The 24,168-nt window shown below is 31.9% G+C and overlaps 2 protein-coding genes and 1 non-coding gene across 3 annotated transcripts; 1 reads left to right on the top strand and 2 right to left on the bottom strand.

The window, feature by feature from the left end:
• Positions 1–510: 510 nt before the first annotated feature.
• On the bottom strand, positions 511–583 carry Trnam-cau. Its single transcript has one exon. It is a non-coding gene; the product is annotated as a tRNA-Met (tRNA).
• A 1,636-nt stretch (positions 584–2,219) lies between these two features.
• LOC123300634 (mucin-3A) lies at positions 2,220–8,576 on the top strand. The gene has a single exon (XM_044883231.1). The coding sequence runs from the start codon at positions 2,220–2,222 to the stop codon at positions 8,523–8,525; it is 6,306 nt and encodes a 2,101-aa protein (XP_044739166.1). The 3' UTR covers positions 8,526–8,576.
• Positions 8,577–12,515: 3,939 nt separating this feature from the next.
• On the bottom strand, positions 12,516–23,371 carry LOC123300631 (cholesterol transporter ABCA5-like). The gene is made up of 17 exons (XM_044883229.1): positions 23,273–23,371; positions 22,912–23,085; positions 22,661–22,842; positions 21,403–21,604; positions 21,093–21,322; positions 20,732–20,918; positions 19,893–20,187; positions 19,276–19,367; positions 18,770–19,210; positions 18,532–18,681; positions 17,823–18,474; positions 16,774–17,543; positions 16,366–16,702; positions 15,482–15,759; positions 14,252–14,404; positions 13,189–14,167; positions 12,516–12,635 (listed from the first exon to the last, which is right to left on the bottom strand). Exons 1-17 carry the CDS (start codon positions 23,369–23,371, stop codon positions 12,532–12,534), a joined length of 5,325 nt encoding a protein of 1,774 aa, XP_044739164.1. The 3' UTR covers positions 12,516–12,531.
• Positions 23,372–24,168: the final 797 nt, after the last annotated feature.

Below are 24,168 nucleotides of genomic sequence, written 5' to 3'. Positions count from 1 at the left end.
AAGAATACACTTTCTTTCACACACAAATTTCGTAAAAAATTAACATGAATTATGAGTAAATTTACATAAATAATTAGTACAAATAAATTTTGTGGTCAAATTTCATCGCCATATGTATAAAATTTCTAAGTATGTAATTTTTTTAATACAGAGTGGATCTAAAAAGATAACAATTTTTTTGTGATATAAATTTTTGAAATTACTGTAATGCTTAAAGGATTGAGAGGTTCAGAGTAAAATTTTTTAGATGCATGACGCAAAATAAAGCTTTGTGAAAAGGGTATAACCTAATATTGTAATAATCACAGGTCAAAGCTTACAGTTTTAAATATGCAAAACGTACTCATTTTCATTTCAGCTGCCATTATTAAAACATGTTGTCTCAAAGTAGAAATGGTCAAAATTGGGAAAACAAACTTAAATGCTTGAAAATGAGAAAAAAATTTAATTTTATCCCATTTAACAAAACTGCAGAAGAGTGCTGCTTGACGAAAATTAGAGAAAAAATAATGCCCCGGGTGAGGATCGAACTCACGACCTTAAGATTATGAGACTTACGCGCTACCTACTGCGCTACCGAGGCTTGTTGTTGAACTCTAGTTTTTAATAGTATGTCGATACCTTCACCCAACAATTTAAAATCGAATTTTTTCTAATTTAATTGACTAGCAAGCTTTTTTTAATCGGTTTCTCAATCTTAATTCGCCTATCGCTTACTTTTCGACATAATTCCTCGCCACTTTTTTTAAATGGGTAAAAAATTCTGCTATACGCCTGAAAAATTATTTCGAATTTATATTATGATTTTAACTTACCGTAATTAAAAACCAATAAATAAGAATCTATCCGGATTAAAGATATTTTTAACATATATATTAATTAAAATTTTACACTTTCAAGAATTTCATAAAATTAAAGAATAATAACAATAAATATATATAATATTAAAATAAAACTAGGCCATATTATATTTTATGTTTCGAGTTGAATGCAAGTTGGAATGTGTTTTTTTTTCTTCTTTTTTATTTAATATATAATAATTTTTTCTTATTTAATTATGTATTTGATTTAATTTAAGTATTAAAAAAAAAGAATCTAAACATTCATTTAACCAAGCATATCGAAATTAACTCAGTCAGAATGGATGATTATTTTAAACACGAATATATGTTTTAATGATTAATCAAAAAAATAAAAATAAAATGTCTATCATTTTTAAAATTCCGTTTCTCTGAAAGAAATTTAATGAAGTATTTATTACATTATTGTATTCTTCTGAGGGAAAAAGCGGAACTGATCGAGACCGTCCTATTAGGAAAAAGATGTTGTAATATTTTGTTCCTACATATGACGATGATGAATAATGGACAGGAAACCATGGATCTAATTGACTTTGTATAAAAATCACCTGGTCGTTACAATGTCTACATACCGGAGAGAAGGTGTAGCGGCACCTAAAACTTCTTCCTTCAGCGATATGGGCATAGTTGATCCGCCGGGTAACGAAGATTTAGAAAACTTGGAGTGTTACACGGTTACACTCTCATAAGGACCTAATATACTCTTCCGTCAATAAATTATGCTTAATCCCAACTTACATCTCTATATTTATCAATAATACTACCTCGACCCCTGCGAAATCCGACCCTGTGCCCGTGGAATAGCAACAACAAATTTCGTAGAAAATTACTTTCGAATCATCTTTGCTTAATACACTTATTTTTAAACTTATTAAAATTTACAATTTTTTCTCCTTAAAATAAATTTGTCTAGCTTGTTTTTTCTTAAGCGGTACATTTTTAGACCGTGAGTCTATTTTACGTCAGAATCCAACGTTATAAGCTTGAAAATGGGGAGTGAATCATGGATCTTGATAAAGGAATAAGGAAGATAAGGATCTGAATAGATAGTTTTTAATATGGTAACTCCCTGAAATAAAATTCATGCACGGAGCGAATATATTAACCATCAAATGGAGGGATTCACTCTATTCAGGCTAAAGAGGGAAATCTTTCTGCTTCATAAACTTAACATAGTGAAAGGAAAAGTACCTAATTTCATCAATGTCTCAATTTTATTTTTATGTTTTAAAAAAATAAATAAACTAAAAAATCTTAAGTCTGATAAACTACTTTTAAAACAATAATAATATTTTTTTTTATTTGTTTCAGATTTTACGAAAAAATCATAAAATGTCAAAAATACGAATAACGTCGCAAATGGCGTTCACAATTACAATAATTCTAGTCGTCACAACACCAAGAATATTAGCAGAGTCTTTAAAACCAGAAACACAGGATTTGATTGACGCAAGTGAATGGATACCAATGCGTCAACCATGTTTAACGTGCCATGAAGAACATCAACAATCTTCAAGTCTTGTTGAAAGTGATCAACAAAATTTAGCTTCAACAGTAGTCCAACAAGATGAATCCATACAGCTCAATCCACAAACACCTAATGGGGCTCAACAAAAAACAGGTCGTGTATTAAATACCGCGGTAGCGTTTCAACGTAATTTTCTACCTAGACAACATCCACAACAGTTGCATCAGCGACAAATAGAGTCATCACCAGGAAATCAACCGTTTTTATATAATTTAGTACCTCCAAGTGGACAACAAAATTATCAACCACGGCAACAGCCCCAAACACATTTGACACCCCAATTCTTACCACATTTAGAGAATGCTAATTTTAATGCTCCAATCTTCTCACCAAATGCTCAGACATTTTTACCCCCTGCTCCTCAACAAGTAGCTCCCCTTCAACATCATCAAGGACCACGTCATCAACAGCCTCAACAACAATTTTACTTAAATCAACCTCAAGATGATTTTCATTTATTGCAACAAATTTTAAACAGCCAAAATGGACAGTTTGCAAACTCAATTTTTGATATTCCACAATCGATACCATTAAATCAAACACAAACATATCAACCTGTCCAATATATCACAGAGTCCACTTCCGCTTCAACTGCAAAATCAACATCTGCTCCATCAACTACAACAATTTCACCACGAAGTTCATCGTCTTCAAAACCTAATGAAGAAATTTCCTTACTTTATGTTCCATTGGAATCATTCTCGCGACAACGTGGAGGTAGTGGATCAAGAAACTCGAAGCCAGAAGTAATTACAGAAAAATCTTTCCACTCAACACCTTCATACCATTCATTACAATCACAAATTGAGCAAGATTTTGCTCAACAGAATTACCAATCTCATCAATTACAAGAGCAATTTAATAATGATCAACACTCGAATCCTCCACCACGTTCAACAACACTTGTTGGTATTGTAACCGATGCACCGAAACCAACAACTCAAGCAACAGTAACGCATAAAAAGAAAAATAAACTAAAGCCACATCAACCGCCATTGGCCGTATTTATGAATGGTGAAACTGATAACTCAAAAGATGAAGTTAAGGTAACTGATGTCTTATCTGTATTAAATAGTGCAAGAACAATTGATGTTCTTGATCAAATAGGTCCAAAAATGCCACAAGTGTTTGTAGGACCGTCAAATCTTAAACCTCCAGAAGGATATGCCAAATTCGATTTACCATATTTGTCAAATTTGGACCATAATCGTATACAACGTAAAGTTGAGCAACTTCCATTTTTTGTTGCACCGCTAAGTTATAATGTTCCAGACGGTTATCAAAAAATTCCTTTCCCGTCACCACATGTTGGGTCAGTGGTGATACGAGACATGAAAGACTTACATAATAAAGAACAACCAGAAGCCAGACCAGTACAATCGGAAAATATTTTTTCGAATCCATTGCTAAATCAATTTAATTCAAATTTTGAAATTCCATCATTTCAATCTTCTCAAAACCAGCAGCCACAATCACAGAAATTTTCATCGAATTTCTTCGATACGTCATCATTTGGAACATCGCAATCACCATTATTTGGTCAATCGCAATCGCCGTCATTTGATCAATCGTCATCACCGACATTTGGTCAATCGCCATCACCATCATTTGGTCAATCGCCATCACCGTCATTTAGTCAATCGCCAACACCAACAAGAGGTGAAACTAGACCAAAACAACAATATCAATATAGTCCAACAACCTCTCAAACACCTGCACCTACAAGGCAGCAACAATACTTCACCGAATCGGTCACACCTGCAAGACAAAATCAACAGTTCACTGAATCCACTATTTCTCCATTAATATCATCTCAAAATAATGCGGGTGCATTGGATAATTACTACTTTACAAAGTCTAGCCCAAGGCCCGAAACTGAATCAAAACGAAGGCCATATAAAATTGGAACAACGCCTAGTGAAGCTTCGGCAAGTGTTAGTACTCCTTCTCAACAATTTGTCTCATCAACGCCATCAAGTTTATCGGATTACACAATTTTGGAACAATTCCCAATACGTGACTCACATAGCACCACACCTGCAGGACTTTATCGTGATAAATATCGTGTACAACAACAGCAACAACCAGAAATAATCACAGGTCAACAATATCAAACACAACAACCAAAATTCAATTATAATTTTACGCCAAACGTACCACAATTACAAGTTTCGCAGTTCCAAGATGAGCTATCCGCTACAATTCAACCGAATAATCCATTACGTTATCAAACACCAAGTGCTCCTGCCATTGTTTCAACCGAGCCATCAACGACACAACAACCCAAAAATAATCAAGAAATATACTCACAACAGTTAAAAAATTCATACACTTTGGAATCAACTCAACCCAAAATACAACCACAATTTTATCAAGAACAAATTCCATTCTCACCAATTCATCAGTTACAAACACATCATGCGCCAAAATATGAACAAGTTTATCAACCCGAACCTCAATCTCCATTCCCTGGTTCAATAAGTTCTGATCACAACGCCGAACTCCAAAATCATGTACAAGAACAAAACTCACAATATAATATATCATCTTTACTTCCACCTATTAATCCACAATTACCCGGTTTAATCAATTCTTTACAAGATGAACAAGCTTCGTTATCATCTCCAACACCAGGAGGATCATCTAGTTCAATTGCTGATTCTTATCCAAAGTCATCGACACAGCAAAGTACTGTGACACAACATGAAACATATACACGGCGTCCAGTGACGCGAGGACGTCAAAGGCATCCTAGTTTACGCCCAACAGCATCCACTACTGAATCTCCAGCTACTGTAACAACACCTCGATCTCGTGGAACAACGCCCCAACGAAGACGAAGACCACAATATAATGGTCGTCCTCGCCAAGAACATGACAATAGTGGTGAAGAGCCAAATTATCCTCCAAGATTTTTAAGCACTAGTACCACAACCACTACTACAACTACTACAACAGCAGCCCCAACAACAGAGGTGGTTAGGATTACCAGTCCTCGAACAACTCGCGGTCGATATAACTATCAATCAAATACGGAACATAGCACAGAATTACCACGACGAAATATTGTAACCCGAACACGCTTCCGAACACGAGGACGTCAAACTACGACTACAACAACCACAACAACTACACCAGAACCCCCTGTAGCATCATCTACAACGGATAATGAGTACTTATTAAATGGCCATCAAAATAATGCAGCTTTAACGGAGCGTAGTTTTGCATATACATCAGGAGATAATGGTTTACAGCATCAATTCCAACAACCTAAATTTGAAAGTGGTTTCCAAGTATCGCAACAAGATTATTTACAAAACCCTACTCCAAGCCAAAATTATCAGCAACAATATGAAGAACAACAATACGATAATGGTAGCAACCAACAACAATCAGATGAATTGTCCCAGCAAAATTATTACAATCCTCAACAATATCAACAACAAAGTATTTCTTCCACTCAAAGATATGAGAATCAACCTGAGGGAGTTTCATCGTATCCATCAACGACACAGAACGTCCGGTTTGTAGATATTAATTCATACAGCTCTGGCCCAACCACTGTTGCAGCTCAACCTCAACGTAATGTTGAACCAGAAGTCATTTCAAAGCCAATTGACGGACAATCAGCCTATGTACGATTTAATGGTGGGCAACAACAAAGTTCTTTCGTCCAATCACCAACATCGGAGCGGACTTCAACTATTAGCTCCAGACGACAAAATCAATCTGCACGAATCAAAAATCGACCACGAGGTCGTATTTATACAACCACTACCACAGAAAACGAACCAATTCGTATTTCATCAACGACTACAGAAAAATCAAATCAAGATGAAGAACAAGAATTTTACGGATTCTTCCGTACTCCATCGTTTGCACCACCTGCAAGCAGTGAACCAAGTACAACAGTTCGCCCACAATATTTAGTAAACCCAAGTACTTCACGGCCCTTATATGAACAAAACGTTGTTCGTAGTAGTACAACATCACCAAAATATTCGAATCCAAGTATAGAACAACAATTTACTGATGACCAATCTGCCAATCAATATTACTCACAAAGTGAGAATCCTAATAAATATTATACACAAACTGAGAATCCTGCCAAATATTATTCACAAAGTGAGAATCCTAACAAATATTTAACGCAAACTGAATCACCCAAATATTTTTCACAATCGTCATCAGATATATCAAATAATTTCTATTTGCAAACGGAAAATCCAAATAATCAATATTTCTCACAAACCGAACGTTCTTCAACTGAATCCGCAGATACCATATATGTTGATAGTTCTGGTCGACAAACTTCACCATCTCCTTCATATTATCCAGAACCAAATCAAAATGACTCACAATCACCATCCCCCGTGTACATAGCTTCGCCTAGTACTGATAAATCTGAAGAAATCCAAAGTTTTAACGATGACATTACCACAGAGAAAAGATCAAAACAATACTTTATCAGTAGCAAAGTACCTACTTCAAATCGACGTCCAGTAACGACCACACAATATTATCCATCAACAACAGCTCGAAGTGTAGTGAATACAAGTGGACGATATACCGTACGACCACCAACTAAGCAAAGTGGTGATAATGCACCAAAAGTTGTAAAAATTCGCGGTCGTATGAGAAAACCTATATCTCGAACAACCACTACTACTGAAGATTCTTTTGAAGATGACACCGCATCTGGAGAAGTGTTATCACAGCAATATGAAGAAAGAATATCATCTCCAGTACCACATAGTGAAACATACACACAACGGACAGAACAAAATGTAGTAAAACTAGCGAAACGTCCACTTTCAAGCCGTGGTCAAATCAATTACCGAAAAACTGTAGGAGGAAACGTTGCTGGAATTGGTAGCAACGATGACGATGATGGACTCGAAGCACCAAATTATCCACAAGAATTTTTAATCGCACACGATTTAAGTACTAAACGCCCTGATTTTAAAATCACTGTTGGACCTCTTGAACAAAGTGAATCGTCCTACTCTGATCAAATTCCGTACCAATCAATTTCACGTCCAAAAGTGATCCTTCGAAGTCCAGAAGATGGTGTTTCTGAAAGTCAATGGTCAACAAAATATACAACTACATCATTTTTCCGCAAACCAAACAGCAATGACATTCCTACTGAAGATAAGCAAGTAAATAAGAATGTATCAAGTTCGGAAAATATTACAGCTGTTGATACTTCGCCAGATAATTCGGCAACGACTGAAGGTAAAAGCATATTTGAACAAATATTCGATGAAATGGCGAAATTTGGAATGGGAGAAGATGAAACTACAACAACAATTGAAGCAATTACCGAAAGTAACACGGATGTTGAAGGGGATGTAGCAATTGGAGAAATTAAAGTACGTAAAGGTAAACGTCGTGGATATTGGAAGCGAGTCCGAGTTCGTCCTGTAGATGGTTTACAAGTTGCTGAATCACAGAATATTGCTGCTGCTACAAATTTAATATCCGACTCAGCAAAGAAGACATATCCAAGACCAACCATTGAACAATATGTTATTTCATTCGAACAACCTGAAATCAAGGACCAGTTCGAAGAAATAAAGGAAACAACTATTGCACCAATCAAAAATCTTGATTTTGTAACCGTTTTACCAGTTTCATTAAATCTTACAGACATACTTTTAGATAATGTAACAAACACAAACGAAACTTTAAATGGTAGCAATATCGAAACAAGTACATTATCTAACCTCAAAGAAAATGTGACACTTGAAAATGAAAATAAAATTGAAAGTAAAACTGAAGCAAATAACGACGTTAAAATAACAACTGAAACCACAGACGATGAGATTGTAACTACCGAAACGACACTAATCCAAACGACGATCCAAAATTCACTACCAGATGTTGCTACGGAAAATCAAATTAACGAAACGAATTTTATATCAGAAAAAATTAATGATATTACAAAGAAAGTTGAGGAGAAAGAAAATGAAGATAAAAAACTTGATATAACCGATCCATTTGTGTTAGGTACATCAACATCAACAGAAATTTCACACGAGACAGAAATTTGCTATCGAGGTCGTTGCGTTAAATCAAATACAACATCCGTATCATCGGCCGAACAAAATGACAGTCGAGGACAGTTGTTATAAAAATGTAGTGATTATATTTTTTTAAATTTTTGATGCCAAATACCTTATTATTCCAGAATATTATATCGACAATTAACGATTTTTTTATTTGAATTATTTGTCGCAAATTGTACAAATAATTCAAAATAATTGATTGTTTTCGGTGGGTAATTATTTATCAAAGACCAATCAGTCATTTTTTTATATTCAAGTGTCGACAATTATTCTGGAATATAAAAATCAATTTTCTTGGGATATTTATTACAAACGATAAAGTTAACATAATTTTTTATAAAACGCTCAAATCTGTATGTTTTTAACGCCATTTTGATATGATTTGAATTTGTATGTTACCTTTTATAAATCCCTCTCAAAATATGGCGCTTGTATTCAAAACAGTTCTAGAATAACATTGAACCAGTTTATTTTAACTTTCATGTTGATAATAAATTACTTTTTGTTTATAATTTAACTTAGATTGCTAATTTACATAACTGGATTATATTTGAATTTTCACTTTTTAAAGTGTCCGTATTCTTTGCTGCTTAAAATCATATTTTAGCTTTGAAGACGACGCGACGCGTAAGTTCAAAGTAAAAGAATGTTTTGTTAAGAATACTGCCACTATTTTTCTGTAAATAATGTTATTTTTCGTTGGTGTCAAATTATTATCTAGTCCAAAAATTCTCTGCTCCCATATATTGAACAAAATCAAATAGAAACTTACACTTTTGAGAAACAAGAAGATAAGCAAGGGCAACAAATTTATTTTTTCAATCTTTAGCAATCTGAGTTTATTATATGCCTGAATATATACAGGAGGGTGCTATTATAAGCAAATCGGGCATTTATTTTGTAAAAAGTATATTCTCGAAAGAAAAGTTTCTTACAAAAGTTGAAGAGGGAAGAAATGATGCAACTTTTGTAAGAACTTTTTCTTTCAAGAATAAATCCTTTCCTTAGTAAGATAAATGTTTGATTCGTTTAAAATGGAACTCCTTATGCAATTAATGTTAATAGAAATATTTTTTATATGATTTGTATGAATGTTTAAAAAAAAAATTAATTATTTTGTGAGACTGTAAGAGATTTCTGAATGTATTTTATTATTTACTATTATTTAAATTAATAATATTATATATTTTTTTTAAATATATATCGTGTAACACAATTATTTATATATGAAATTTGAAATAAAAAAATTTATTTTGTAAAAAAAAAAAAAAAAACAATTAATGTAATTAAAAAATAATAAAAATTACTATATTATATTTTTTGTTTTAAATGTCATACTACATAACCTAGTTTATTTCTCATATCAATTAAGTATTATTTACGGTCTATGGTCTTTTATTAGACACTGACTTACTTTTGCCTATTTACATCAAAATTTGGATTTCCTTCCAATCGACGATGTTTTAATTAAGCATCACAACGGTATTAATATAAAATACCGCTGACATATTACATATACACTGGGTATAAAACAGTGTTTCCCAGGCGGAGAGATTTTCCCGTAAATTTTGTAAATTTTAAACGGATTGGTGGAGAATCTGAGGGCAACTTTTAGGGGATATACACTATTAAAGTAAAGTAAAGTAAAACGGTGGTTAGCAGAAATAGTAGGAAAACTGGCAGATCTTTTTGGGTAGGTGTTTGAGGCATTCTAAAAATTCATCAGATAATAAGGATGAGGCCCGCTCCTTTTTTAAATAAAATAATAATAATAATTTTTCGTATTAATGTGTATTTATAATATATTAATATGTATTACAATAAAAACAATTTTTCTTTTTTTTTTTTATTAATTTTTTCCAAAAAAGAAATAAACAATAAACACTGTATTTAAAAACTGATATATATTTATATATATAGTCAATATATAAATCGATTGATTTTTAATAATTTTTTTCCATAATTGCGATAAATAATTAATTTCTTTCATGTCTAAACAAACTTTCGATTAAAATTTTTTTGAAAAATAAAATAACCTATAAATATTTAAACATATTTTCACAATTTGATTTGATTAGTTTAGTATTTATTTATTAGTTTAGGCAGTAAGGCTATTATAGCAGTTTACAAGTAGTTTTACTTTTTTTAAATGCAAATTTAAAAAAAAAAAATTTTATTTGCGAGAGACGTTTACGAATTTGACTAATAAGGTTAGGATTGTTTTAATTTGCACTACTTTATTTTACAAATAATTATTTGTAAAAATTGCTTTAAAGCGTTCGCTTAATACATGTTTATATGAAAACATTAAAAAAACTAAAGTACTTTCATTTTCTTGGCATTCATTTTAAAAAAATACGAATAACGGGATAAAACTAGATCATTTTTTATGTCTATGGTTATAAATATATACGTATGTCGTAAATAATAGCTGATAATTTATTTCACATTATACAGTGTGTATTTTTTAAGACTGTATATACGCTTTAAAAATTGTTATAGTATATTTGTTATTTAAAAATGAGGATTTCTCTTAATTTTTTTTATCGGATCAAACTTATGATTTCCCAGTGTAAATATTTGTTTCTTATTATGGGATGTTAAATCTTATTGTAATGAGAAATGTTATTCATTATATTCTACAACCTAACTTCAAAATTCAAAATTTTTGACACTCTTTAATTATATGACTAAAGTAAAATGGAGGAAAGACGTTTAAAAAACAACAACAACAATACGAAAAATCACGCAGGTATGAAATGCCAGAAAAATTTTATTATCGATTATGTAAATTATTTAGTGACACCAGTGGCGAACTCCTAAGCAATTTACACATTACATATATATTTTTTTTCTTAATTTTACGAACTTTTGTTTCTTTTAAATAATTTGTTTAATTTAAATTACAATAAGTATTTATTTTAAGAGTAAATTTATAAAAATTATAAAGTTTTAGGCACTATAATTGTATATTTAAAAACATTTTTATTGTTTATTATTTTAATTGCAAAATTATTCTCTTTTCACGATATAAAACATTTATTTTTTTCCCACAACGAATATATTATTAATTCGAAAATTCTCTTTTCGAAATATATTATTATCACGATCAAATGGAAACATTTTTGTTTCGATATGCATTGTCAGATTGAGCGATATTTTTATCATTAATTTTCAAATCAAAGATTGATTCCTCCGGCTGAAATATCAGTCTAAAAATTACATCACATTAAAGGCCAAGTCATACAGAAAATGATATATTACAGTGGGTACTAATACTTCAGGACTTGAGATATCAGATCAAATCGGCATGACCAAATTAATGATTGTGCGATCAATATCCATTATGACAAATCGCTCTCTGCTTGACATGGCTTAGCCAAATATTACATTAAGACTGCCAGTGAGATCATTTCAAAATGAAATTTCCCATCACTCAGAAATGTCTATTTTATTAAGACCAGATTTTCAAATTATTGTGCTAAGCAACATAAAGTCAAATGATGACGATGATTTCATTGCCGTCAGAAAGTTCTTGATTGAAAATCCCCAAGTAAATTCTTCCTTTTCCCACAGTAATGGAGTATTGCCTTTAAAATGATCGCAAGTAATATTTTATTTTCAGTTTGAAATGGCCTCACGAAGCTTTAAGATATATGACATTACGAACAATCCAATATGTCGAACACAAAACATAAAATAATGTATGAATGAAGAAAATCGTTTTTCTTAAAAAGTCTTATAAATTTTATTGCTTGTTTGTATAGTAATCAATTCTGGCAGTGCATATTGGAACGGTAGCCGAATGAATCAAAAACAAGCTTTTAAAATCGATATAACCCCGCTTTTTGATTGCTCAACAACCGATGTCGTTTAAATTTTGATAAATACGAGAGATGACTGTTCTATATGAAATTTTTTTTTTTGTTAAATTACAACTTTTTTTTACACTTTTTTTTTTTTCTAAAACATTTATTTTTTGAACATATATTTTGTTTAAACTAATACGAAGTTTTATCACAAAATTTTTTTTTTATTATTATAAATTACGTAATTATAGAGTTCTTTCTTTTTATAGTTCATTATTGATTTCATCGTATTGGGCGAATTTTAGGAACACTTGTTCTAACGTTGTTTGACTAAAACTATATTCTTCAATATCCAATTCGGTTTTTGCTGTAAACAAATTAAAAAAAAACTTTTTGTTAGAGCTCAAACAGTTGTAAAATAATCTGTCTTCATCATATAAGCATTTGTCTAAGTTATTGGGAAAAATAAGTTTCAAAAACTCACTAACGTGAGTGATATTGACGAATTTCTTGTAATGAGAACTACATCCCTTCTCAAATATATCTGAGTTTGTTTTAACGAACCAAACCTGGTCTAGTTATGAAGTGGCTATAAAGGTTACGCAACGACAAAGTCTGTTTACGCTAGATTTACAGCCTGCGTTCCGAGGAAAACATACAGGTGGATGGTCACTACCACGTTTTTTAAACGGTTTAAACGAGGTGGCGGAAATGGACATGGCAAAAAAAGAACTTTGCCAAAAGGTGGGAATACAGGACAACACAATGAACGTCAGGCCTTCGAGCGATAATCGACCGAGCTTTTCATTCTAACCTAATCTAGATCAGCCTGACAACGTTATTTAATAGAATTTAAATTTTTAAATCCTTATATGTTGAAGACAGACATTTTTTGCTTCATAAATCCTTTCTATAAATACCTTTTTCTAATTGCTTAAAACACTGTGCTAATGATGTCACAGACTGTTGTGGAACACTGTAAACTAAACGATCGGCAAAACTTTCTTGTATTGTTGCATCCGGGAACATTTGTTCTACATATTCACGTGCACTTAAATAATCATGATTACCCGCTGGTGGAGTACCATCTCCAGAATTAATCGTCGGTGAACGTAATTTAATTTCTAATGTATAGCCTGCCCCGTATAAATTTTTTAAGTGTTGCGTGGAACCAATACACCGTAATTCTCCTTTCACCATAATTCCAACACGTGAACACAATGCATCAGCTTCTTCCATAGAATGTGTTGTTAGAATTGCACCACGTTTCCCTTGAAAACTAGCTAATATTGTATCCCATAAAAATCGTTTACTACGCGGATCCATCCCAGTACTAGGCTCATCCATTAATACTACTTTTGGACCACCAACCATTGCCATTGCAAAACTTAACTTACGACGTGTCCCACCCGAACAATGTTGTGTTTGTTTTGAAGCATGTTCATGAATTTGTAAACCTTCGAGGTATAAATCGATTAAGCGTGATATGTCTCTACTTGGTACTCCTCGAATTGCAGCGTAACATTCCAAGTGTTCTCGCACAGTTATATTTTTCCATAGCGCATCATGTTGTGGACAATAGCCCATTAATTGGAATGCTTCATGGGTGTTTGAATTTATATTTTGTCCACATACTTGAACGCTCCCGCATGTCGGTGCCTCTTCGGCAATCATTATACGCATTGTAGTTGTTTTACCAGCTCCATTATGCCCAAGTAAACCAAATACTTCACCTGCATCCACAGCTAATGATAAATTTCTTAAAGCTAATTTACTTTGACTCGAATCTTTAAAGGAACCACCACATCCTTTTGAAGGACTCTCAACTAATGTGTCCGTAGATTTAGTACAACATGGGCATAGTTGTAATTCTGTTTTATGATATTCTTTACGTAAATTCTGTAAAAAAATGATAGTTTGTACATTTAGTGTTAAAATTGAGGTTTTTCTCATAGAGCTAATACCACAGAATTGCAAACATACCTGTACCAAAACTACCGGCTTTTCATCGCTTTTCTTATTTAATATATTTTTCACTTTTAAACGTTCCAATTTTACATCGGAATCTTCATATTCACTAATATCTAAATTATCATTACATTCTTCATCTATTGGTGTCGATAATACTTTATTATTCTGTTAACAAAACAAAAATTTTAAATAATCAAAATTAACGTAGTCCTATGACCAAATTAGAAATATTCTTATTTTTGATTTCAATAATACCTAGTAATAATATCTATCTGTCATGGGTTGGAAGTATAACACGCTCTATTTGGGGTGTAAAGGAATTTATCACATGCCCCTTTTAAGGTTTGGGCAGAAAATCTTCATATAGCCAAAACGAGGTATATAGCCTTTGGATCGATTTAAATGGGTTGGAAGGATAACACGCTCTGTTTGGGGTGTAAAGGAATTTATCACAAGCCCCTTTTAAGGTTTGGGCAGAATATTCTCAAATAGCCAAAACGAGGTATATAGCTTTTGGGTCGATTTAAATGGGAGGCACCCGAGGTTAAACAACTAAGAGCTCTGCCATGCCATTTGTACAGAAGATGGATTGATTCCACAGTGATCATAGTTCCGAAGAACTGGGTCGTTTCGCGAAGAGAATCTGCCCCCTCCTTGAAGCAAACATGACATTTAATCTGCTCTGTTTGCTTTAAAAATATATAATTTTCAACACCAAAAGAGAGTTATTTTGGGGCATTCGAGTAATTTCGAGGTGTTTTTTGTTCGAAATCGTATAATCTCAAAGATTGTGCAACTTCACAATCACAAAAGTACTCATATTTTCAGTATTGTGTCTTTTCGTAATACAATTTTGAGATATAGCGAAAAATCCGAAAAGCCGAGGGGAAGTAATTCGAAAGAGATTTTGCTCTATCTTCGACGCTTGAACCAGCTGCGTATAAATATTGCATAAAATTTGGCACTTGCCAATTCTAATGAAGGTGTATAGTTGTCAAATCTCTCAGTCTACACAGAGTGTTAACATCTTAAGATACACAAATCAAAATTCCGCTTAGTAGAGTTAAATGATTTAGTCAAAAACACGATTATTTAGGGTAAAGGTGGCAAAATGACGGTGGTGTTTGGCTATTTACCCTTAAAAAGGCTTGGATTACATGTTGGCAGCAGAGCGTAGTTAGTATGCAAGCTACACTGCAAAAAAAAAACCAAGTATAAAAATAAAAAATTCATTCTACTTACCAATAAACATCGAAAGGCATCACTTAATTTACCCCCACTCTTTTTAACATCAGCAATTAATAAAATACATGACATAATTGGTATATGCAATAATGTACCAATTACAATAATTACTAAATTCTCATCACTCATATAATCACCAAATGTTAGCTCATTGCATGCACTATTTAAACGGCACATTAAATGGACACGATCCACAAAATAAACAATTGCATATGGTACATACATTGTATTGATTAATGAAAATATCACGTGCATTATATAAGCTAAACGTCCACCTGTCAAAATAATATTTCAGTTATGATTTTGTACAATTTATTTGAAACCATTTTGAAAGAAGGTAAAGAAAAGTACTTCAGAGTGAGAAGCGAATCCACAACCTCTGGCATTTGGGAACAATACTATAATCAATTGAGCTCCTGTGTGTGTCACAGTTTTTAGCCCCCACGTTCAAAAATGGTACACTATTACAGAAAACGGAGGAATTATCGTAAGCGATATCCTACTACCGTGTGCTCACTGTTTCGTCAGTCTAGTACATCCTGTCGCGAGACGCTCGCCCAGAAGAGAATTCACTACCACTTTATCATTTTGTTATTTTCTCTAAGATAATGTTTACAGCCGTTTCACGAGTTCATAATTACGCCGGTAGAGAGCAGGTTAGTATTTTTGAGTCGCGAATACAAAAATAACATCCTGAAGCAATTTCAGGCGATATCTCAAAAAAATATTAATTCAATCGCAAAAATGAGTAAGTTATTTGTGTTTTAAAATTTTTTTGTTGTAAACCAAAGACAATATTTTTAATTTTTTTATAAAATCTCTAAACATTATCAACTTCTTTCAAAATGGCGGTTTTACGCCTTCTTTGTTTCTCAACTTACCTAATCTTAACATATCCAACAACATAACAACAATAAACGGTAATAAACCAATAAACGTAGCAATATTTGGTAGAATCGATTGTGCCGAATCCATTTTATCAAATATATACGAAATACATGTAGCAAATAATATTGATGACGGACAATACAATAAGATTAATAGACCTAAAGTAAGAAAGGCTGGTGCTTCACGCAATGATGGTAAATCAAACAATAATATTAATCCTAATAGTGCAGCCGCAATGAATACCATTAAACCGAATAAAACTAAACAATATGTAAAAAAATACATAAAAAATGATAAACCATTGACACGTAGTTGATTTTTTGCTTGGATCTGTAAAAAAAAGAAAAATCAAGTTTGAAGAGTCTTTAAAGGATTTTCGAGCAAATACAAAGAAACGTTACCTCTCGATCATAAACCATATCCACAGCCAAACTAACCGGAACTAAAATAAAAATCATTCCCAGCAACACAGCCGTTGAACATACACCAACATTAAAAGCTTCCGGTTGCGATGTCTGCTGTAATGGATGTGTACGTATTTCAATTGGTTGCCAATCGGACATACTTGCCCCACCAGCACCCCCACCTTCATCAATTTGTTGTTGCATCATTATTCGATAGATGGCATTACTTAATAAATTGATAATAATTGGTAAGCTATGTTGCGCGGTATCATTATACATAGTAGTGACGCTAATATTAGGTGGTGTAAATAAATTCACATTCAGTGCTGCCAAATGTGGTGAAATATCTAACAACAATGAGAAATTTCCATTATATGTATCGATTTCCAATGCACCTGCGTTATACAACTCATCGTAGAAATCATCTAAGTTTGTTGAATCTGCTGTAGCATTGTAAATTGTAAGTTTAGTATTTTTCCCATATGTGTCGCCGTTTAACAAGAGCGTAGACATTTTTGGTTCAATCACTTGGGTACTATTGATATAAAGACCAAATGCGGCACATGCTATTGGTAAGGCTATCATAAAATATAATTTTTGTAAATCACGACATAAACGTAAAATTCTTAAACGTAACAGGGCTAAAAGTATTTGAAATGAATTCGGTTTGGTAATTATATTCTCTAATCCGAGTCCGGTTACAGCTTGATGTTTGGTGTAAGTATTAAAAGTATTTGAATCTACTTCATTCTCCAATATCGGTGCAGCTGAAATGAGAATTTTTTTATGTGAATCAAACGTAAAATTAAAAGGAACCCAAATTGGAGGATAGTGGCATAATTAATGGGTGGTTTGGGAAGAATTTATGATTCTGGGAAAATTTTGGTCAACTTTAAACATACTTATTAGTTTTAAAATATTCAAAAAAAAAACTCTTCAGCTGAAGAAAACTATATCTAGTTCCTTGATTCGAACCAATAAAAATCCACTATCAGTTTGAGTTCCTAAAATATATTTAAAAATTTGAAAACAAAATTTGGACTTACTTTTATTCAATTGCGTGACATCAGTTAAAGTCGTCAAACCCTCATTTTGCAGCGATTGATAACTAGTACTTTTACTTTGTAAACTTAAACTTCGACTCAGCGCACGATTCCGTACCATTTTCTTCGACAGATCATCCATAGTACATTCATCAGGTTCCTCATCGTTACCCTTTTCCAAGTGTAGGAAAACTTCTTCTAATGTGGTCATCGAAACACCATAACTTGAAATACCTAAACGACTTTGTTTATTATTAATTTCTTGTTCGATTGCCGAAAATAATGGTGCAAAATTATCGACTGCATTATGTGGTAAAATAAAACTTAATTCACGTCCATGACGACGTGCTTTTTCCGCTTTATGGACGTGTGATGTTACAAGACGTGTTATTGCATATTCACGACATCCACCTTCAAGGACTAGCGTTAAATGATATCCAATACCGAATTTATTCTTTAAGAATAGTGAACTACCACAACATCGTAATTTTCCTTTCGATACGACTGCCTTACGATCAGCCAAAATATCAGCTTCATCCATAAAATGTGTGGTAAGTAAGATAACTTTACCATGACGACGATTTTGAAGTACAGACCACATGTGCCGTCTAGAATATGGATCTACACCAGCTGTGGGTTCATCCAAAATAATTATCTGAAGAGAAAAATTTGGTTGAAATAAATATTGCTAAAAAAATGTAGAAGAACGTACTTTTGGATCACCAATAACTGCAATGCCTACACTTAATTTACGTTTTTGCCCACCACTTAAGTATTTTGCATAAGTATCAGCCTTTTCTGCCAAATCAATGTCACGTAAAGTTTTTGTAACTTCGCATTCAATTAAAGATGGTGGAATTCCCTGTAATAAAAGTAAAATAAGTTCGCATATGCGAAAAGTTATAACGAAGCTTATTGAGCCGTAATTTTCCTTAAATTGTAAAACTTACTCGAATTGCAGCAAAAAACAGCAAATGTTCTCTAGGTGTCAATAAATCGAATAATATATCATGTTGAGGACATACTCCAGTCATGCGACGTATACATTGCATTCCTGTGGGATCTCTAATATCATAACCAAATACAAGAGCCGTTCCAGAAGTGGGTGCTGTTAATCCAGTTAAAATATTAAATATTGTTGTTTTTCCAGCCCCGTTATGACCTAAGATCGCTGTAATTTGCCCTTCGTAAATCGTTAAATTAATACCATTCACAGCTTTCACTTCGGCCGATCGACACTGCTTTATAAATGATTTATGTAAATCAACAATTCGTATAGCTTCACGACCTTTCATTTCCCGTGGTACCGGTTCAATATCTTGTGGTATTAATTGTGATTCATCATCGTCACAACGATTAAATGAACCGGAATCGCCATTTTGAACGGAAATCTAGAAAATAAGAATGATTTTCGATATTTTAATTTACGATGGAAATATTTGTTTGAGTAGCATACCGCATTTACACGTACTTGTGGAATAAGTTTTTTTGGACACCAATAGGTGATGTTGAAACAAAAACAAAACGATCGTTTGGTTCCATGTTCACCTTAAAAATTTCCGAAAGAAAAAATCACTTGAAACAATTGCAACAAAAAACAAGAGAAAATAAACAATTGGCGCAATGAAATGTCATAAACTAAATTTTATTATATTTTAAATATATCTTTATAAATTATAGCTCATGTGTTAGTCTGATGTATGAGCTATATTATTGTTCAGTTTCATTCAAATCCATTCAATAGTTTTTGCGTGATAGCGAAACAAACAAACAACCTTACTTTCACATTTATGATATATAATAGGGATAGGGATGTTGCTTGTTTACGAACTCAAAGTCACTTTTCACGCTCTGAACACGCTATGAAAATTCCAGCTCGATAAATCTTTCCGCTTTTGTGTTATCGTACTCATGGACAGAAGAACGAACGGACGTAATTGGAATAATTGGGTGATTTTATGAACACCTATACCAAAATTTTGTTTGTAGCATCAATATTTCTAAGCGTTACAAACTTGGGACTAAAATTAACATTATTTTATATATAAAAGGTATAAAAAGATAATATCTTACTTGGAACTACACTATCCAAATAATAAGCTAATAATCCATATAAAACAATATCCAAGCTCATCATAATTATACTTCCACCAAAAGGTATGCCTGGACCCGACCAAATATTATTAAAATTAACACCCTCTCCAGACATATCTAAAACCAATGCTTTATCCATAGCCAGAGCAAATCCGGTAGAACTAATTAATGACACTGTCCAAAATGCTGCCGAACTTGAATCATCTATAAATACTTGGATAAAATATAGTAAGCTCATTAAATTTACTGCAAAATTTCCAAGAATGCCAGCCGTCTAAAAAAAAAAATAACATCGTAGAAAAATTTTGGTTTAGGAAAAACAGACTTGGATAAGCGAGAATATGAATTAATTAACAGAATAATTGTGAGGTACAAGAAAATTATAAGAAAATACAATTTTCTGCTAATATAAAGGAATAACTACCACGAAAAATGAAAACTATGACCCAAAATTAGTACGTTTCAACAAAAAATTTATTCAAATACCATACAATTTGGCCAAAATATCCCAAAAATTGATTTTTTGAACTTTATGACGTCATAAAAATAAAAAAATTTGATTTTGCTCTACCACACGTAAATTTTATCCAATTTGAATCAATCAAGTATGTAATCCCACTAATTTTGGGTCATTCTTTTCAAATATTTGTTCAAATTTAACGTATCTCCAATAAATTTTAAATGACCTCATTTGATCAAGTCACCGCGCCATGAGCATAGAACGTGATTTTAGACAGCGGCTCATAATTACAAGAATTTTAAATGAAAAGAATATCTCAATCTCGCTTAGCCATGTTCTAATGTAATAATATACTCACCCGTGATTTATCAAAAAATGGTGTTATCATAAATCCAAACATTACAACAGACAAACTGTACAGTAAAACCAATAAGAATATTAAAAATATGTTTGTATTTTGGAATACTTGAAGTGTAAATAGTAAAACACAGCTAATAATTGATAAAATTAATACAAATATTCCATAAATTATAAACCATGATAACCTGAAAATAATTTTCCATTAATATTCATTCAATTTTACACTAACTTTATTTTCAACAAAATTTACACCAACTCTACAATAAATAATAGAGTCAGTGTTAAATATGAAGAGTAAAAAATTATTAGTAGAGTTAATGTAAGATGTGTAGAGAAAATTTAAAGAAAATAGAACTAACCAAAATACAGAATCTTTTAAACCCATAATTTTCATTCCTTCTTTAATTTTATTCTCCTTTTCACCCACAATTAAAATCAATAAATATGTAATACATTGTGATAGAGCCATAACCATATATAATGGAATAATTACACGGAATGCAACCATCCAATTACCAATATACGCTTCTTTTGGAAACATTTCCAATAAAATATGTGGCACTTGGATATTGTTATTATTTGTATCCAACTAAAAATGGATAAAAATCGTAAAATTTAATTTTATTAATTTATTAGGTAACTAAAATTCTACGTGATTGTAATATTTACCCGAATTTTTGTATAATCCAATAATGCTTGTAATGCAACAAATCCAGAATAATAATACTGATTTACTGGACAACTTTCACCCGTTTCAATCGGGAATACACCCGACCAATGACTACTCATCTGACGACATGTTGCCGGACTTGAGTATAGTTCATTTGTTAACGGTGTCACCACATACGTGGGATTTGTTCGAATTTCGTATCTAAAATTACAGAATATATAAAAAAAAATTCCATTTCAAATTTATTTTAGGCGCTTTATCCTCGGATCAGGAACTATGCTTGTGAAATAGGTTAAAAATTATGAATGTTGGTGGTTCCTCCCTGCATCTAAGATATCCTCATGCATAGGAGTTTGAAGTTTTCTAACGAAACTCCCGGGAAAAAACAGTAAATGCAAAACAAACTTATTATAATACTTTACTCAACAATCTTAACTTTATTGGTTAAATTCAGTAGTGCCTGTATAACTTCTTAACTATTGGGTTTTGGACAAAAGTATATAAGGAACTTTTGACTTAAAATTGTCCAAAGAATACTACGCTCTTCAGCTATGATCATCGAGTCATGGAACACCCTGTAAATCGGAAGTATGCAATAAATTAAATGCAAGCTATCAGGCATGCAGAATCTATAATACTATAAAGAACTAGTTTTTATGAAAGGGGTCCCATATACACCGAGCAGAAAATTTTTAATATTTTACCAGCAAATATTAAAGAGGAAAAAATCAATTATGTAATAATTGTAAGTATTATTTATTTTATTTTTCTATGAATGTATTTTCTGTTTTTGATGCATTGTATCCTATTTAAAGGCTCTAAAACAGAGAAGACCCAATTTGCACATTAAAAAATCTTTATTACGTTCAAAATTATTGATTCTAAGACAATTTTATAACAAAGTTATTCGCTTCGTGCATGAGTTTTATTTCAGGGAGTTGCCATAGTAATGACACACTTTACAACGGCCTATAATTGTATTGATGTACATATTAATCTATGGATTGTGTATATGTTTCACATTGAAAATTTAATACTATATTCTAACAAATTTCGCCTCTAACTTTCTCAATTACTAATGAATGCAACAAGTTTAATTAACTGTTATTTTTCAATAATTTTAAATTGACATTTACTATACCATTTACATGTATTCAATTGAAAATTTGTGGATGAAATGCGTATACATCAGGTGATATTATTTTAGGGACAAGCGCCTAAATATTTTAGATAGATATAATAAAAAAATGAACAAACTTAAGTGGTCCAGAAATTGGATCATCATTTTGAAAGATCACAGCAATTGGAATATCGGATGGCTGTTTCCAATATGCTGCTAGTAAATCTTCTTGTGTATCAAACACTAACCAATTAATAGGATGTAAACCTGGATCTAAGTGCATTGTTAACCATAATGTATTTACGGCATCCAAAAATTTCTACAAAACAAAACCAAAAATTTATATATAACTTTGAAAAAGTTTTTAGAAGAATTCTTATTTACATACCATTGTTTCGGTAGTATTTGGTACAACAGCAACCGTATGATTTTTAAATTGTTGAAAATGTTCAAATAATTTTGCATCACCTCGTGCCACAGACATTTCCGGAAAATTTGGATTTGGAATTAAAATTTTTATAAAAATTAATACACCTAATGAATATAGTGGTAAAAATATTTCCTGTAAAAAAAAACGAAAATTTTATTTTTGATAAAAATTTATGTCTTAGAGAAGATTTGTTTTCAACAGTGGCGGATAATTTGGTATTTTTATGAAACTTTATTTTCTTAAATTTATATTCGGACTTATTTTTAGGCCATTCTGTACAAATTAACAGTTAATGCTAAAGAAAAATAAAAAGACTTACAGCTGTTGTTTTTCGTTTTTCACGCTTTTTTAATAAAATATTTCTAATAATCATTGCTTTCAATTGTGAAAAAAATATTGATGGCTTTTTTTCACACATCTTGCGGCCGTTATTATGTGTAGATATGCTTTATACACTTTTATAAATTTTATTTTTCCACAATTTATTTTCACTTTAAATTTTCCTGTAAAAATCAATAGATTTATTAACTTTTATTTATAATTCTATTAATTATGATGTTAAGTCTACATCACGTTGCAACAAACACATCACAACACTATACTATAATCATAATAATAGTAAGATGTTTACATGTTTGACAAAAAACGTTATATAACGTCTTGTGTTTACAAAATGTAGACATAGATATTCTATTGGCACTTTATGAATGAGGGCATAGAATTTAAGAAGAAAAAAACTACTGGCATTACTAAAATAATTGTTAAAAATAATTTGGAACACGTGATTATTGAAATAAAATTAAACGGTAGCTAAACAAGTGTGAGTTACAACTCAACTATCAAAGGTTCTGTAGAATAATTCTTAATAATCTATAATTGTGCTGGTAGGAAATCATTAGGAACTTATTTTTATTCACCTCAAAAAAAGAAACCGTATATTTATAGCTAGACAGTAGGACACCACGGTTTTTCTTAAATGATGAATATATACTTAAAATTTCGTGAGTGGCTTCTTTTTGACGAGTCTACCAAACTTTCCTCGACGATTTTTTTCGAAAAGGTTGCATTTTCAAATGAGCACCTATATGAGCATTGTGAAGTGTTTGTGTGTTCTGTATACACAAAATAAGGCATGAAAAGGTTACCTATAATTTGAGTAGACTTACATAGAACAGAAGTGACCGAATTGGATACGTCCTAGACAGAAAATATCCA

This window comes from Chrysoperla carnea, chromosome 5, assembly GCF_905475395.1.
Source record: "Chrysoperla carnea chromosome 5, inChrCarn1.1, whole genome shotgun sequence".
Taxonomy (NCBI): domain Eukaryota; kingdom Metazoa; phylum Arthropoda; class Insecta; order Neuroptera; family Chrysopidae; genus Chrysoperla; species Chrysoperla carnea.
This window is presented reverse-complemented; position numbering and strand designations above follow the sequence as displayed.

Coding starts and splice junctions, on each gene's coding strand:
- LOC123300634 (XM_044883231.1), top strand. CDS start 2,220: ATGGCGTTCACAATTACAATAATTCTAGTCGTCACAACACCAAGAATA.
- LOC123300631 (XM_044883229.1), bottom strand. CDS start 23,371: ATGTGTGAAAAAAAGCCATCAATATTTTTTTCACAATTGAAAGCAATG. Junction 17,544..17,822: donor TGTCACGCAATTGAATAAAA/GTAAGTCCAAAT, acceptor TTCTCATTTCAG/CTGCACCGATATTGGAGAAT. Junction 16,703..16,773: donor ATATGGTTTATGATCGAGAG/GTAACGTTTCTT, acceptor TTTTTTTTACAG/ATCCAAGCAAAAAATCAACT.